At 34.4% G+C, this 15,203-nt stretch overlaps 1 protein-coding gene across 5 annotated transcripts in view; it reads right to left on the reverse strand.

Annotated features, from left to right (window-relative positions):
* CCSER1 (coiled-coil serine rich protein 1) overlaps nucleotides 1-15,203 on the reverse strand; it is a 1,269,753-nt gene that overhangs the window by 937,200 nt on the left and 317,350 nt on the right. For all 5 annotated transcript variants that reach the window (XM_019926423.3, XM_019926422.3, XM_073805586.1 and 2 more), the window contains exon 5: nucleotides 10,587-10,707. In XM_019926423.3, coding sequence (XP_019781982.1) covers nucleotides 10,587-10,707 — 121 coding nt within the window. The remainder of the gene's footprint in view (nucleotides 1-10,586; nucleotides 10,708-15,203) is intronic.

Raw genomic sequence — 15,203 nt, forward strand, 5'->3', positions numbered from 1 at the left:
TTGTTGGGAGGATTAAATGACTTAATATTTGTAAAGCTTAGAATAGTGCATGACACTCAGTATGAACTATGTAAGTGCTATTGAATACACCGATATATTATTTTAAACAATGTATTTATAAATTCAACAAAAAATATTCCAGTGCCTGCAATGTATAAAATTTTGTGCTAAGCACAGGAGATTAAAAAACAAACAAAAAATAACTGTCTTCAGTGTCTGGTGAGAGCACAGAATACAGGCAATTATATTTTTGTCTAATAAGTACCATAATGGAGGTGTTCAAATATTATAGGAGTGCATGGGAGTGAATTAGTCTAAAAGAGTCTTGATTTTTTTCCAGCAATTGTGCAGATCCTTTAACTCAGAGATTTGAGAATATTCATAAATGTTTATTGTAGATTCCTCTAAAAAGCAAAGCAAAGTAGGCTCTTTCACCACGTTTTATAAGATGCTTTCCTAGACTTTTCACTCCTTAGAATGTCTCTTTGAAGTTTGTGCTGCCAGTGTTTGTTTTACAGAGAACTATGGTTTAGAAATACAAACAGTCTTGCCTTGTCCCAGACATGTGAGTCAGGTTTCCAAACTCTTAGTTCACAGATCTTTCTTATAAATCTGTATGATAAAATTACTGCTTGAATTCTACGTGGCATCTTCAAACATCAATTACTCAAATATTTACTATGTTAATACTGGAAGATTAACTGTGGCTATGCATTAATCAAACCTAACTTTATTTTCAATTTGATAGAAGGTTCTACTTTCTAAATTAAAGATGATTTATTTTACCTCAAAAATAAATAAAATCAAACATTTCTCCAGCATTTTTGAGTATCTACTAGTTATTATTATCCTAAGTATTAGAGAAGATTAAAAAAAGATTTCGTTGTAAAAGAGACTCAAGTCTAGTAGAAGAAAAAACTCTCCTGTAAAAATTAAGCAACCACATATTATGAATCAGTAATCTTAAGGAAATATCTAAAACCATAAATTCCATAGAGCATCAGGTTTTTTTTATATAGACCTCCTCTCCCATCTTCATGACCAACTTCTTCCTCCAAGAGATATCAAGTTATTTTTTATTGTTTTTCTTATTTGTGCCCAGAATTATTCTACCCGTTTTCCATTTATATATTGAATACTTATAGAATACTTAAAACAACCTTACAAAGCAAATGCTGTTGTCCTTATTTTATCAACGAGGATACTTAATTTCAATAAAATTAATAACTTGCCCTGCATCATCTTGCTGTTAAGTAGAGATATGTTAGATTTCAAAGCTTTTGATTTTTTTGTACTAGTCTAGCTCCCCTGAGGGGAAAACCAGGAAATTGATATTGGGTAATATAGTCTTTGTTTACGGTATTATTAAATAATTTTATGTTATTATCTACGTTACAGAATAAATTTAATTGAAATATTTCATTTATCTGAAAACAATTTTTCCATGGGATGAAGTTAGCAGGGGCAGTTGAAAGTTGGCATCATCCTTTTAATCTGTGCATAAGAGCTACTTTCACTACAATGGTGATGCACCTGCAGTCTTTTTTAGCGATCTGATAAACTGTATTTATATTACACTATAAAGAGTACAATGGCACTGTGCTGCACTGATGAACTGAAACACTTCAGTCATCAGGCTGTCCCAAATCATCTGAAAAATAGCATTTGTGTGTTCACTGTACAAAGAAGGATTTTCAGATCAGATGCGTATGTTACAATAGGATTTTTTGATTGTCCTGCACAAGGGACCAGATATTATGATTCACTAAGGAGCAGAAAAAAAAAATAACAACACTCAATCAACGGAAGCAGGTTCTCTGGGGATTTTTATTTATTTGGTATTAAAATCCACTGGTTCTTGAGTAACACATGAAGTATGAAAACAATCAACTTTCTTGAGTCTTTTTTTTTTTAATTTAATAAACCAGTGACTGATGCAACATTTTCCAATAAGGTGAATAGGTACTATGAAACACAGAAGGATCCTCTTATAAGAGCCTCACAGTGAATGTACTCCTGCCACCAGGATGAAAGGTAGAGGGGAGAGGTTCTTAGTTGGTAGAAGAGTTTTAAGGAAACTGTGCTTGGCTCTAGGGCCTAGTAATGGGCACAAAAGTGGTCTCTTCAGAGGTCTCTTTCTGGGCCACTCTCCTGCAGTTCTCTTATTGAGAGGGGATGGGTATCCTTCGCCTCTATCTCCTGGGTTTTCTTGTCCCTCCAAATAGTTTACAAAAAACTCTGTGGTCTCCCTGACCAGCTCTGAGAGTTCAAGATGCTACTGCTTTCAGGGTTGGCCAACCCATCTTCACTCTCCAGATTTTCTGGGCGGATGTCAGAGTCTAGTTTGTGTTCTGCTTCAGTTTTCTCAGGCATAAATCAGCATCTGTCTTTTGTGTTTCCAGTTGCAGAAAACACATTTGAAACTCTGAATGAGTCTCTTGAAGACCCTTCACTAGACTTGGGATAAGAAAGTTACTCCTCTCAAGTCCAACTTCTCCTAAAGCTGTGGAGGAGACTCAAATTTAGGCCACAGCTCTCTCCACAGAAATCTCTCCATTTATCTCCTCTGACAGCCCTCTCTACTGTTGAATTGATCAAAATCACAAAACAGGTATCGTTTCTTTTGAAAACCTGCATGGGAAGAAGGCTGTTTCATATTCATAATAGTGTCCTGATATTTACCATGTTTATGCCCCAGTTTCTTTGTTAAATGAAAATTATGTTTATCAGAAGTCACAACGTATTAAAAAAACATCCCACCAACTGGAAAAGAGATCTGCAATGCACATAGCAATCCAAGTTTGGAAATCTGAATATACAAAGAACTTCTCCAAGTAAATATGAAAGAAAGACAAATTCCCCAGTAAAGAAATGGACAAGAGATACAGATAGGCAATTTCTGGAACAGGAAACACAAATGTCTAATAAGCACTTGCAAAGATGCTCAAGATCACTAGAGAGAAGTCAATGTAAGTCAAAACCGCAATGAGATGCTGGTCTACACCCATAAGGTTGGCGAAAGTGTGAAACTTTACGAGGCTAAGTGTGGACAAAGGTGTGGACGATGAGGACCCCTGGAGAATGGTTTAGTACTGTCTGCTGAAGTGAGAAAGGTACGTGCCTTACAACTCTGCCATCCATTTCCAGCTGCAGGAGCCCATGAATGTTCATAGCAGAGCTGTCTGTAAAGTAAACATTGCAAGCCATGTACACATCCATTCACAGGAAATTGGATAAACACATTTTGATACATTTATATAATGGAATATTATACAGCAACAAAAATAACTAAACTAGAGCTATAAGTTAAACATTTACCAGCACACTCTTGGGTGGTAGTTGTGCCTCCTGGATCCCTATGGCTTCTGTGGGGGAAAAAGGAGCTAACTGTCCATGACTAGACCCAGGACAAGAACCAGGACCTCTGTGGGGATGACCTAGGGAGGTAGATATAAGCTGAAAATGAAGAGGAGTTTCCCAACAGGCAAGGCTGGACAAGGACAGAAGAAGTTGCCCTCCAAGGGCAGGTCACTGGAGGTATGTGAGCAGGGGTTGGGCAACAGTTTCATGGGCAGTGTACCAATCACTGAAAATCAGTAAGTAGTGTAAGGGTGGGGTGGGATTAAGCTGGTTAAGACACTTCTTCCACACCCAGAGGCCCTGTGGTTCTGTGATTAAGTGAGTTTGCAAGGCAAGGTCAAAGAGGACAGGACTGAACTACTAACCAAACTCTGACACATCCATGTGATGAAACACTGCTCACTAAAAAACAGGTATGGACCATGGCACATGCAACAATATGGATAAATCTCAAAAACATGCTGAGTGAAAGATGCCTGGCACAAGAGGACACAAACTATGTGATTCCATTTATGTCATGTCTCAGTTTCTGACTTTTTTTTTTAAATGGGAGAGTTTTAAGACACCAAGTCATTGATGGTAAATAAAGGATACAGATCAAATATAGGAGGAAATTTATTGTTAAGAATCATAAGAATTTACATAAGGTCCTACATGAAATTTACCTACATTTATATGCATTTTCAGTGAGACTCAATGGTAACAATTCAAGAAGGAATTTTGTGCAAAACGCATTTTCGTATGTTTCCCACTTACATAATTCCATTGATAATACCCAATATAAATTAAAAGAATATCAGAACTCCCCCTTGGCTAAATTATTACTAATTCAAAATAACATGCTAGGATTATCACAATAATATATTATCTTATCATAATTACAGTGAGTAGTTTCTTCTTTATCCTTGGTAAGGGCTTGGTATTATAAGTTTTAGTTTAATAACTATAATTTGCCTAGGTTCTGAAAAATATATTGACTGAGTTCACTTTTCACATTTCATCATCACCAATGGCAGCACCCTAGTCCAAGCTACTGTCCGCAATCACCTAAATGATCTCACTGTAGACACTCAACCTGTCCCCCATTTAGGGTGTGCTGGTAAATAGCTAACAACGAGTACTCTGGGAGAGGGAAAAGCCCTGATTTATAGCATTTGCCAATTACTGTGGTGTAAATATGCTCACCACGGCTGAGTGAAAGTTTCCAACATGAGATCACTGAACCTGGGGTTGGAAAGAAATGGTAACAATTTGGTTCTCCCAAGCTAGCTCCATCATACCAATGCCCCCACCAAACCCAATTTGCTCTTTATAAGGAACCAGGACAAAGTTTTCTAAAGAGAAATCTGATTTTGTTACCTGGGCCCTGATTAAAAACATGTTTTTGGCTCCCTTTTACTCCCATCAGCTTTCATTTCTCCGTGCTCCCAGCCATCACAGGATATTTCAACAAGCCCTTCTCTCTGCTGCTAAGTTCCTCCTTTGCATTTTCACTTAGTTAACTAATATCCTCCATATCTTAGCTCAAGTGTCACTTCCTCAGGGAAGTTTTCCCTGATTCTCTTGGCCATGTTAAAGCCCCTTACTATAAGCCCTTATAACATGATATACATATACCTCTATATTATAGCCATTGTCACTTCCACAATCTTGCATTGCTGCAATTAATCAATCAATGTGTGTCTTGACTTGACTACACTCTAAGTTTCATGAGAGACAGCACCTGCTTTTCAACTCAAAATGCCCAGCCCTGAGCACAGTGCCAAGAACAAAGCAAATACTCAAGAACTATCTATTGTTTATGGATTAAATTAATGAATACATGTCTATTTAAAAGGATAAATGAATATGTTCTCCTGAAATTTGTAAAGGAGAGTTGGAAACTAGCTGATAATAGAATCATTTGATGTGTCCAGTACAACTAGAGTTTGTGTAACAACTTTATAGCTGACATTAGAGAGTACTTAAACTTTTCCAATTTTAATATACATACATTATTCATTTATTATAAAACTAAATAAAAAGAGCTGATAGAACTTTAAACTTATATTCTTAAGCATTCCCTAAGACTAAAATAGGTTAGTTTTAGCCATTCTTTAAAAATAAGACATTCTAAACTGAACGATAGCATCCATCACCTTTCAGAAGCAGCTCCATGAACCTTCCTCAGGTCAATCACATGAATCACTACATGGAGGCCTTGAAACTTGGACTGAATGACAAAATGTTTAGGTGATGCTTCATTTCCATAAAATGAAACAATAGGTCACATTATCAGGAAGTTTAGATCTCTCTCTATATAATAAAAACACAGAAATGGACAAAGAAGTAACAGAATAGGGCTTCCCTTGTGGCACAGTGGTTGAGAGTCTGCCTGCTGATGCAGGGGACACGGGTTCATGCCCCAGTCCGGGAAGATCCCACATGCCGCGGAGCGGCTGGGCCCGTGAGCCATGGCTGCTGAGCCTGCACGTCCGGAGCCTGTGCTCCGCAACGGGAGAGGCCACAACAGTGAGAGGCCCGCGTACCGCAAAAAAAAAAAAAAAAAAAGAAGTAACAGAATAATTTCTCTTTCCCTTTCACCTCTATATTTCCAAATTTATAATTGTCCATAAAATCCCTTCATTTCAGATATTGAGCCATGGTATGTACAAACAGAGTGTATGCATTTCAAAAACATATTTCTACAAAAAGCACAAAATAAAATCCATAACCAAGCGTGGAAGCAGTATTCTTTCATTCTCTTCAAATTTTGAATTGTATGTACATTTCATGAGGTGCTCATTTGCTTACATCTGTGATTTGAGAAATGTTTAGGTTTGAGTAACATGCTAAGTGTGACTGGATATATGGACATACATTTTTAAAATTAGGATTTTTTTTAATTTATAAAGCTTCATACTCAAAGCTTTGATCACAACATTCTATGCTTATGGTCAAATATTTGGAAATTGTGTAATTTTATTGGATCACAGGGATTTTTTCTATTTTTCCAGCAAATTTATCCTTTCCATGGTATTCTGAGCTACCTGTTAGACTAGACTGAAAAGTAAAGTAAAATCCACACCTTCGTTTTCTGAATTAAGGGGAACTTTAGATATGAAAATGAGAGACAAGCTCTGACTCTCTCCCACTGTAAAGCTCAGAATGTAGCTTTCCTTCTAGAAGATTTAGGTATTTCCTCCCTATCACTTGCTATGCTGAAAAATTTATACTTCATCCCTAATAGGAATTCATAATTGCTATTTTCTTCTTATTACAATAAATATATCTAAAATTGATAAATACATGAGAATATTTAAAAATAAATTGTCGAATATAGAATATTTATTAAGCACCAGAATATGACTAAAAGTTGGTAAGATAGTATAAGTATTTCAGTCATAAAATGTTTCTTACACTCTAAAATGATATACCAATACAATGGTATATTTAAGACCAATATTCTGGGTTTACTTTCATAAATTTATACTCATATATTAATAAACCTGGCTTAACTTTAAACAATCATATGCTTGGCAAAAATCTACTCCTTACATTGGAGAAAAAGCACCTGTTGCTTTTATACTGTGATTTACCTTTTTAAGTGCATGTTTTACCTCTTCACCTATACAACAGCATCAAAATACATTATCTTACATATTCTTTTGTATGTACAATCTTATGTATTCTAAAGCCCATATACTAAGATTATTGTAGTTCCTCCTAGCAAGAGATTTGATGAGTTCTAAACTACATGGACTCTGTGAGTCCTATGTTTCAAAGACTCAATTGTTTATGAATTCATCACGTGAAGTGTGTAAAATTTGAGATAAAAATTTACTTAAAGAAATAATTCTATCCTGAATTTAAAGGGAATATTAAGTATCCAAAGACAATGTCTCAACATATAGCATTCTAATATCTTAGTATTATATTGGTGGGTTATTAATTTTCCTAATGAGAAATCCAAAATACACAAAACGAATACTACATAGGGCTTTAGGAACTCCAACTATAAAAATGTGACATGTTTATTTACCTAATATATATGTTGTAAAAAATTACAAAAATTTTATATTCTTGCCTTCATATTTTGTTTTAGGCATTGCACTGTAAGATAGATAAAGTAACTCGCACATTAAAAAGAAACAAACTATGGTTAAGAAAGCATCAAAAACTAGCCCAAGGCCTGAATTCCTAACCATCAAGTAATACTGCCTCTCAATAGCACAGCTGGATCAAATAATATGAAATAAAATTAAATAGGTGAGAAGTCATTTAAAACAAGAAATGAAGATACACATGATTGCATTTTAATGTAGTATTTCAAAGTCCATAGTTTCAACATAATAAAGAATTCTGACTCTTAAAACTAACGGTGCTAATATTACTACCTATATTGAGTATCCATTGTTTTGACTTCCAAGCATCATACCTGCCTTCTTTTTCCAACATCACCCATATTTCGAGTGTAGACTCACCTTTTTCCTCTCATCTCCACCCTCTGCTCCAGAGTTTGTCAAGTAACCTGGTTCTAGCCAATCAATCATCAAATATCCTAGATACAGTGATTGCTTCAGCATAGTCATGTCAAACAAGCTAAGCTGGTCAAAGCCAATGACGCTCAAATATGGGGCTCTTTTTGTTTTGATTAAAGGGAACGAGAAACCATTTCTTTCCACTGGATTTGCTGAAAAGATAAAAACCATCTCAGTACCTGCTGAAGGCAGTAATGTCACTAGAGGAACCTCTCTGAAAATGGAAACTACAAACCAGAAAGCAGAGCAAAGAGATGCAGATGGAGAAAATGACCCTTCTTGACATTGTCTGAGTACCAGACTCAACCATACTTGAGGAAATTTCTACCTCTATACTTTCAATTACATGAGCCAATAACAACCATCACCCTTCATTTTTCTGAAATCAATTTACATCAGGGCTTCTCTCATTGGCAAACAAGAGTTTTGAATTAATCACTACATCTGAATTGTGTTCTTGCCATATAGTCATAGTCATTTAATTCTCAAAACAGCAGTGTGAGGTATGGAGGGCATATGTAATCTCCATTTGATAGATGACCACTATTTGAATGGCTTTATTAAGATCTCATTGAATATACATGTTAGAAAAAGTTTTAAAATATAAGAAGTGTATACCTTCCTGGTCAGCTCAAATGGTAAGAAAAATATAACAGAGACGTTAATCAAGTAATCAATAACTAATTGAATGTGAGATGTGAGGAAAAAACATATCAAGATTTTAAGAAAAGAAAAATAATGGTCGCTTTACATAAATATGGAAATCAGAAGGAATGAAAAGCTTGAGGGGGCTAGAAGAGTCATTAATTTGGTTTAAACATACTTAGTAAACGATTCTGGTAGGACACCTAGTTAGACAATCCCAGTCAAGAACTTTATATATTAGACTTGCATTAAGAAGAGCCTTCAGGAGAAGAATATATATCTGTAAATCAGCAGTAATCTTGGTAGTTGAAGCTATGGAAGGGGCAACATAACTAACACTTTTATGGATTTTTAGATTTCCGGTCCTTTAACAATATCACTTCACATAACACTAACAATGACCCTGTAAAGATGGTGATATCACCCCATTTTTTCTGACAGATGTAGAAAAAAAAAAGACAAAGAGGTTAAGTAAAATGTCTCCAATTTCCACCTAATATGTAGAAAAGTTAAGATTTTAACCAAGATCTCTCTGACTCAGAAAAACAAAAACAATAACAAAACCTATAGAAATGAACGAATGATCCTATTGAGGGAGAGAGTTTAAATGAGAAAGTAGATTCAGAGAATACAGAGGAGTATCAGAGTGAATGTACGGTAACAGGAAGAAGAAGAACAGCCAGTTAACAAATGCTGTCTGCTTCAATCTATACCTCAGAATAAAGAAGAATGAATATTTATGAAGTATCTAAGACTGGAAAAAAGACATTTTATGTAAACAAATAATACTATTTGCCAGTTTTGAATACAGTCACTGAAAGATAATTAAGAGAATTTAAGATCCAATTTACAAATATAAACATACATACATTGCAAAAAATGCATTTGAGTTTTCTAATATAATTCAATTGGCACATATGAGAAGTAATTTTCTTCCTAGTAGACAAAAAAGGCTTTTGGAACCAAAAAACTAGACTATATTAAGAGTAGTTGAATTGTTTTCACTTTTAGCTTGTATTAAAACTGAATTACAATCATTACTTTCTGAATTGGTTAGTATTTCTTTCCTCTATGATGAGAATATTAATACTATCTTCATGCCATCAAATACACACATTGCTCTATTTGACTTTGACATTACCGAATGTAACATTAAGGGATTTTCTTATTAATTTTCACAAAGAGTATCAGACACTATCATGCTCCAGGAAACTCAGCCTTAGCAGCTTATCCAGTAGAAAGACATCAAGAAACAAGTATGATACAGTTAATCTAATGGGGGAAAATAGTAGGTACTACAAAGTAACTCCTACTGAAGCCAGCAATCCTTGGCAACACCATACATCTCCTAGTCTCCTACCCAAGACCTTAAAGCAAGCATGACACTATTTTGACTGGAAAATCATCAGTAGGTTTTCCCTTTTAATTTACTTAATACATAACTAGAAATAATCCTAGCTTATTTGATATTTTAAGTCCATGTACCTTACATTTGCTATTATGAATTTAATTATTTGGCCATTATAAGAAAAAATCTATTATTTATTCAATATAAGATCAAATTTAAATTTAAATGAAGCTTGATCTGTTTAAATGGAAAAAAATATGGAAACATTAAATAGTATAAAGTTAAAAATAACTTTCATTCCTTATAAAGTACAAACCAACTTAAGGCTAAGAAATTTATATTTAAAAGTGATATTTTAGACCATGAAAGACTACAATTATAAAATAAGGAATCCAAGAACAGTACATCCATAATCACAGTGTTAAGGAAATGAAGTGCTTCAGTCTTCTTACTCACATCACTGAGATGAAGTAACAAAATGAAACGTGAAAGGCATATAGTTCAAACACACTACATCAGAAGACAGAAGTTATTCATTGAGGCATTATTAGGATAAGTTGATTTTTTAAAATGTGCAAAATTTATTTCTGTTCTCTCAATATACTAATATTAATACATTCATTATAAAGCACAATTTTTGAGTGATCAAATTCTGATCAGTTATCTAACTAGTAAGTTTTACAAAATTCTGAAAAATCAAATGAACAACTTACTGTTTCGAAGGCTCAGGAAATTTTAGTTCTTCTCTTTTCTTCATCTCTATTGTTGGGTCCATAGGAGTGAGAACTACAGCAGCACATGAGACCACAGAGTGGTATGAATCCTCCCGGCAAACTGTTTTATTAGAAATAATAATTGTAAATGTCACAATTATTTCTTGACTGTTCTCTCTTTTTCTCTTCTTTATTTTCAGTCAAATGAAAGATAATTCAACTAAAACATTAATTGCCATTAAATTATCTTTAATTATCATTTTCTATTCTGTCTTTCCACTCACTAGCTGTATGACCTTAGGCACCTTTTGCTTTCTTTTTTAAGCCACACAGTGGAAAAGGTGTTGCCCACACTTTATAATCCTTCATTTAAAAAAAGCTTTTCATTGAAGAATAAGAAGTGCACTAATTATACACAATCTCCACAAATCACTACACAAATAAGAGATGTTCATCATGACCAGTGACACACACATTGCTTCTTTCAAAGTCTGTCAAGGATTTGTCACTACGCATCTGTACTCAGTTTTAGCAAAGACATCAAAGTGTATAGCTGCATTGCTTCCTTCTCTCCCAGTGTTAAACCCACGTGACATTTTTAAAAAATGGATAATCTAATGAAGGAATTTGCCAAAAGAAATGAAAGTGCAGCAAAGAAATAAAAACTGATAGTACTGGAAGTGATATTTGAATTGATTATTAATGAACTACAAATAATCACTGATCTAAGTACTCATTTCAAGAACCATGACTGGGACAACTATCTAGAAAGAGGCAAATACTCAAGATGACAGCACACGTTAGTGAAAGACAGTACAAAAAATACAATAGGACCATGCAAGTCACTGAGAAGTGTGGGCCCATGATCTCAAAGAGAAAGAGGTGTAAGAAATGATCCCAACGTTCTTCCATTTTCCCCTAAAAGTATCTGCTGAATTATTAATCTGCTTAGCGTGAGAGTCTCAGACAAAAAGGATGACCACTAAAAGCAGAGCTGAATTTAAAACAATCTTGCGTCACTCAAGAGGCAAAGATTACTGCACAGTATGTGTCAAAGAGGTGGAGCAGTGGGTTCCTCATCATCTCTCCAATGCCATCAAACAGATTTTTTTAAAATTTAATTTTCTCTACTTATTCTTGGCATGAGCTTTGAGTCTAAAACAAACAAATCCTTCATAGCTGGGAGAAGAAAACTATTATATTTTAAATCTCCACTGTTGCCTTAAACACTGCTTATGATGAAACAGACTAAGAATAAGAATTACTGATTCATTTCTCAGGGACAATGTTCACTTATTCAATAAATATTGAGTGAACTAACTGGTATGTTCCAAGAAATATGCTTAATGGTAGGATTCTCCTGTGGACAAGAAAGAAATGTCTTCCCTTGCCCCAAGTTTTAATGAAGTTTTAATTTCTTCTAGAGATATTTCTCAAATATTAGGGCAAAAAACTTCTGACCATATGAAAACATTTACCTAGATCTCTATGAGAGAAAATAGAGCTAAGTCGTTTTTTTTTTTTAAAGGAAAAGAGAGAATGAACAGGGAAAATGCTCTAAGTAAACAATATTTTTTTTCAAAAATAGGGATTATTTGTTTACTTAAGGTAATATGAGTATTAATACTTAATTTTTATGATGCAGAGGTTGAAACAATTGACATTGAATCCAAAGGTACTGCAGTTAAAAAAAATCAATGACTAAGTCAATTAGAAAGTAAGCCCCTTTAATTTTTACATGATGAAAGTGACAATTAATGGACCTGTCTAAAGGTGGATGGTTGGGAGCTCCATGTAAATGACTGAGTTTTTATATTAAGCTGAAATTAAATCACACTCAAGTTTTAATATCTTTAAATTGTATTTATCACAAAATATAAGAATTAGTATAATAAATGTAAGTTAGGCAAATAAGTAATAGAGAATTTATAACTTCAAAAGAAGTGAATGGTATAATAAAAGGGAAGTACAGATTTTTCAAAACAAAAAATATGCCTAGGCTGTCCTTCCTGAGGCAGAAAGAAAAAAAGAAATAAAAGAAACCTTAGCAATATGTCACTGAGAAGAGAAAGGATTTCTGACGGTCAAAAGAGTAATGGGTATTCATGTGATCACTATATTCTGATATATCAAAAGTTGTTCTTCCAAACCATGGTCCACATTTAAAAAGTAAATCATAACCTTACATCACAGTGGCCATGACATGAACTACTCTGTAGAGTAACCTGGTTATCATAGGAGTTGTTGAATATTATCATATTTTACCATGCCATGAATGCATAGATTACTTTTGAAGAATCATAGGAATATTACTAACTAAAGGGGAAAACACTGTATTTGCCATTAAAAGAAACCTTTATGATACAGATTAAAAGGAAATTTCAAGTTTGAAAAAGACCTCCAAAGTTAGTGGATTTTAAACATTTGCTTTTTAGGAAAAGATCATAAACTTTTGTTGCCCTAGAGCATTTTACAAAAGGATATGGATGTCAGTGAGAAAGAAGACAGTCTATATATCAAAATGATATTTATTTAATCTCCCTGATAAAACGCCTTACAAATTTCTATTTAAGCAGGGAGAAATTTAAATATTTCTGATACAAATACTGAATTATTGCTAGACTCTGAAAGGAAATTACACTATAAGATCAATGAAAGTAAAATGCGAGTCATAATTGTTAGCCAACATAAGTCTCTACCTTACAATTTCGCTAATAAGGCAATGAGTACATTTTTTTAAAAAATAAATTTATTTATTTAATTTTGGCTGTGTTGGGTCTTTGTTTCTGTGCAAGGGCTTTCTCTAGTTGTGGCGAGCGGGGGCCACTCTACACCGCGGTGCGCGGGCCTCTCACTGTTGTGGCCTCTCGTTGCGGAGCACAGGCTCCAAACGCGCAGGCTCAGTAATTATGGCTCACGGGCCTAGTTGCTCCGTGGCATACGGGATCTTCCCAGACCAGGGCTCGAACCCGTGTCCCCTGCATTGGCAGGCAGATTCTCAACCACTGCGCCAACAGGGAAGCCCCAATGAGTACATTTTTAACCATGTTAGAGATACAAGAAGAAAACAATACACAATTTTTATGGAATAGTATTGCTCATGTTTTTTCACATTTGTAGGATTAAGTAGACAAATTTTTACAAAAAGTATTGGAGTAAGATAAGTTAATATGGTTTGCTAATTATGTTGAACTTTATGAAATAAGGCCAATTTTTCTCATAATTGAGAAAAATTGCTTATATACTACACCATTTTAAAGGTAAACATATAAAAATTACTACAGGAGTTAAAGTTTGGGTTATTCAACAGCAGGTGATTTCATTTTCTTCTTTATAGTCTTTAGTGTTTTCCAAATTTCCTTTTCTTACTTTTATAAACAGGAATAATAAAACATGCGTTAAAATAGTCATGAGAACAGAGTAGATGAACAGATGTGTGAAATACTGATTTTGGCCTAAAAACAGTATAACTTCTTGAAACTCCTTCAGGAAGACTATTTTTCTAATTTAGCCAGATTAAATTTAATCTCATTTTCTGAATATTTTCTCCTTCTTCCTCCTTCTCCCCCCACAAAAGATCACTTTTTCAGAAGACATTGTAAATGACTAGACTAGTTGATCATTCTAAAACTATTAAAAGGACAATACTTATTTCATAGATTCCCCTCAAATCCATCTATTACCATACAACCAGGGGCTTTTGATTTGGGATTGAATCATGGTGGCATGCTTAGGGACTGTGAAAATTGTAGGAACCCTGGCCTGAGGCAAGGATGACTTCTGTACTTTCCAAATTACACCAAGTATAAACGGTTCACCATTCATAAGATTCAACTCTTATGATGGGAAAAATTGGCTTTAGGCGAAAGCAGAAAATGAAACAAACAGGAACTCCCAACTTTTAATTACTCACATTATTTAATTGTACTTATAAAGTTAGCTTTAAAAATGTATGAAAAGTTTATTAACTTCTAAATTTTAAAAAGAAACAGCAGATAATTATTTCATAATGTAACTTAAAAAGCATGAGCCAGTGTCAAGGCACTGCATATTCAAGTAGGTTTCCAGCAGCCATGAGTTGAAAAAAATCAATACCTTTTCCACTATTGCTTCCAACCAAAGATGCAAATAATAATTTGAGGCACTAACCTACAAATTTATATGCTAAATTTGCTCTTCTGTGAAAAGAACTGTTGTTGTAAACGTACTTCATGAAGTGCAGACAATTCCATCACAGGCTTCTAATACTAGGAATGTCAGAGGACAGCTGACTGAAAAATTAAAGTCCCCGTTTCTTTCTAGACAGATAGAGCCTTTTTGCCAAGATTGGGGTCACTAATCGGGGCATTCTGAGAAGGTTGCATGTAGAATTGCACGTAGGACTACATCCAGAGGAAGTCAGTTGTCAGCAACCATAAGTTACTATGAAAAGAATGATTCCAACATGATAAACTGACAACTGACTCTGAGATTATACAAGTAGGGTTTTAAAATGAAGGAAAATGCTTGAGAGTCACAAGAATTACTATCCTAAGTTTTTGTTCTAAGCACTGCTGTCACTTATTTCTAGGTAGAGTATATGAACACTAAAAATGATCAAACCTACTGGATCCCTAA

Source organism: Tursiops truncatus, chromosome 5, assembly GCF_011762595.2.
Source record: "Tursiops truncatus isolate mTurTru1 chromosome 5, mTurTru1.mat.Y, whole genome shotgun sequence".
In the NCBI taxonomy this organism is placed as follows: Eukaryota; Metazoa; Chordata; class Mammalia; order Artiodactyla; family Delphinidae; genus Tursiops; species Tursiops truncatus.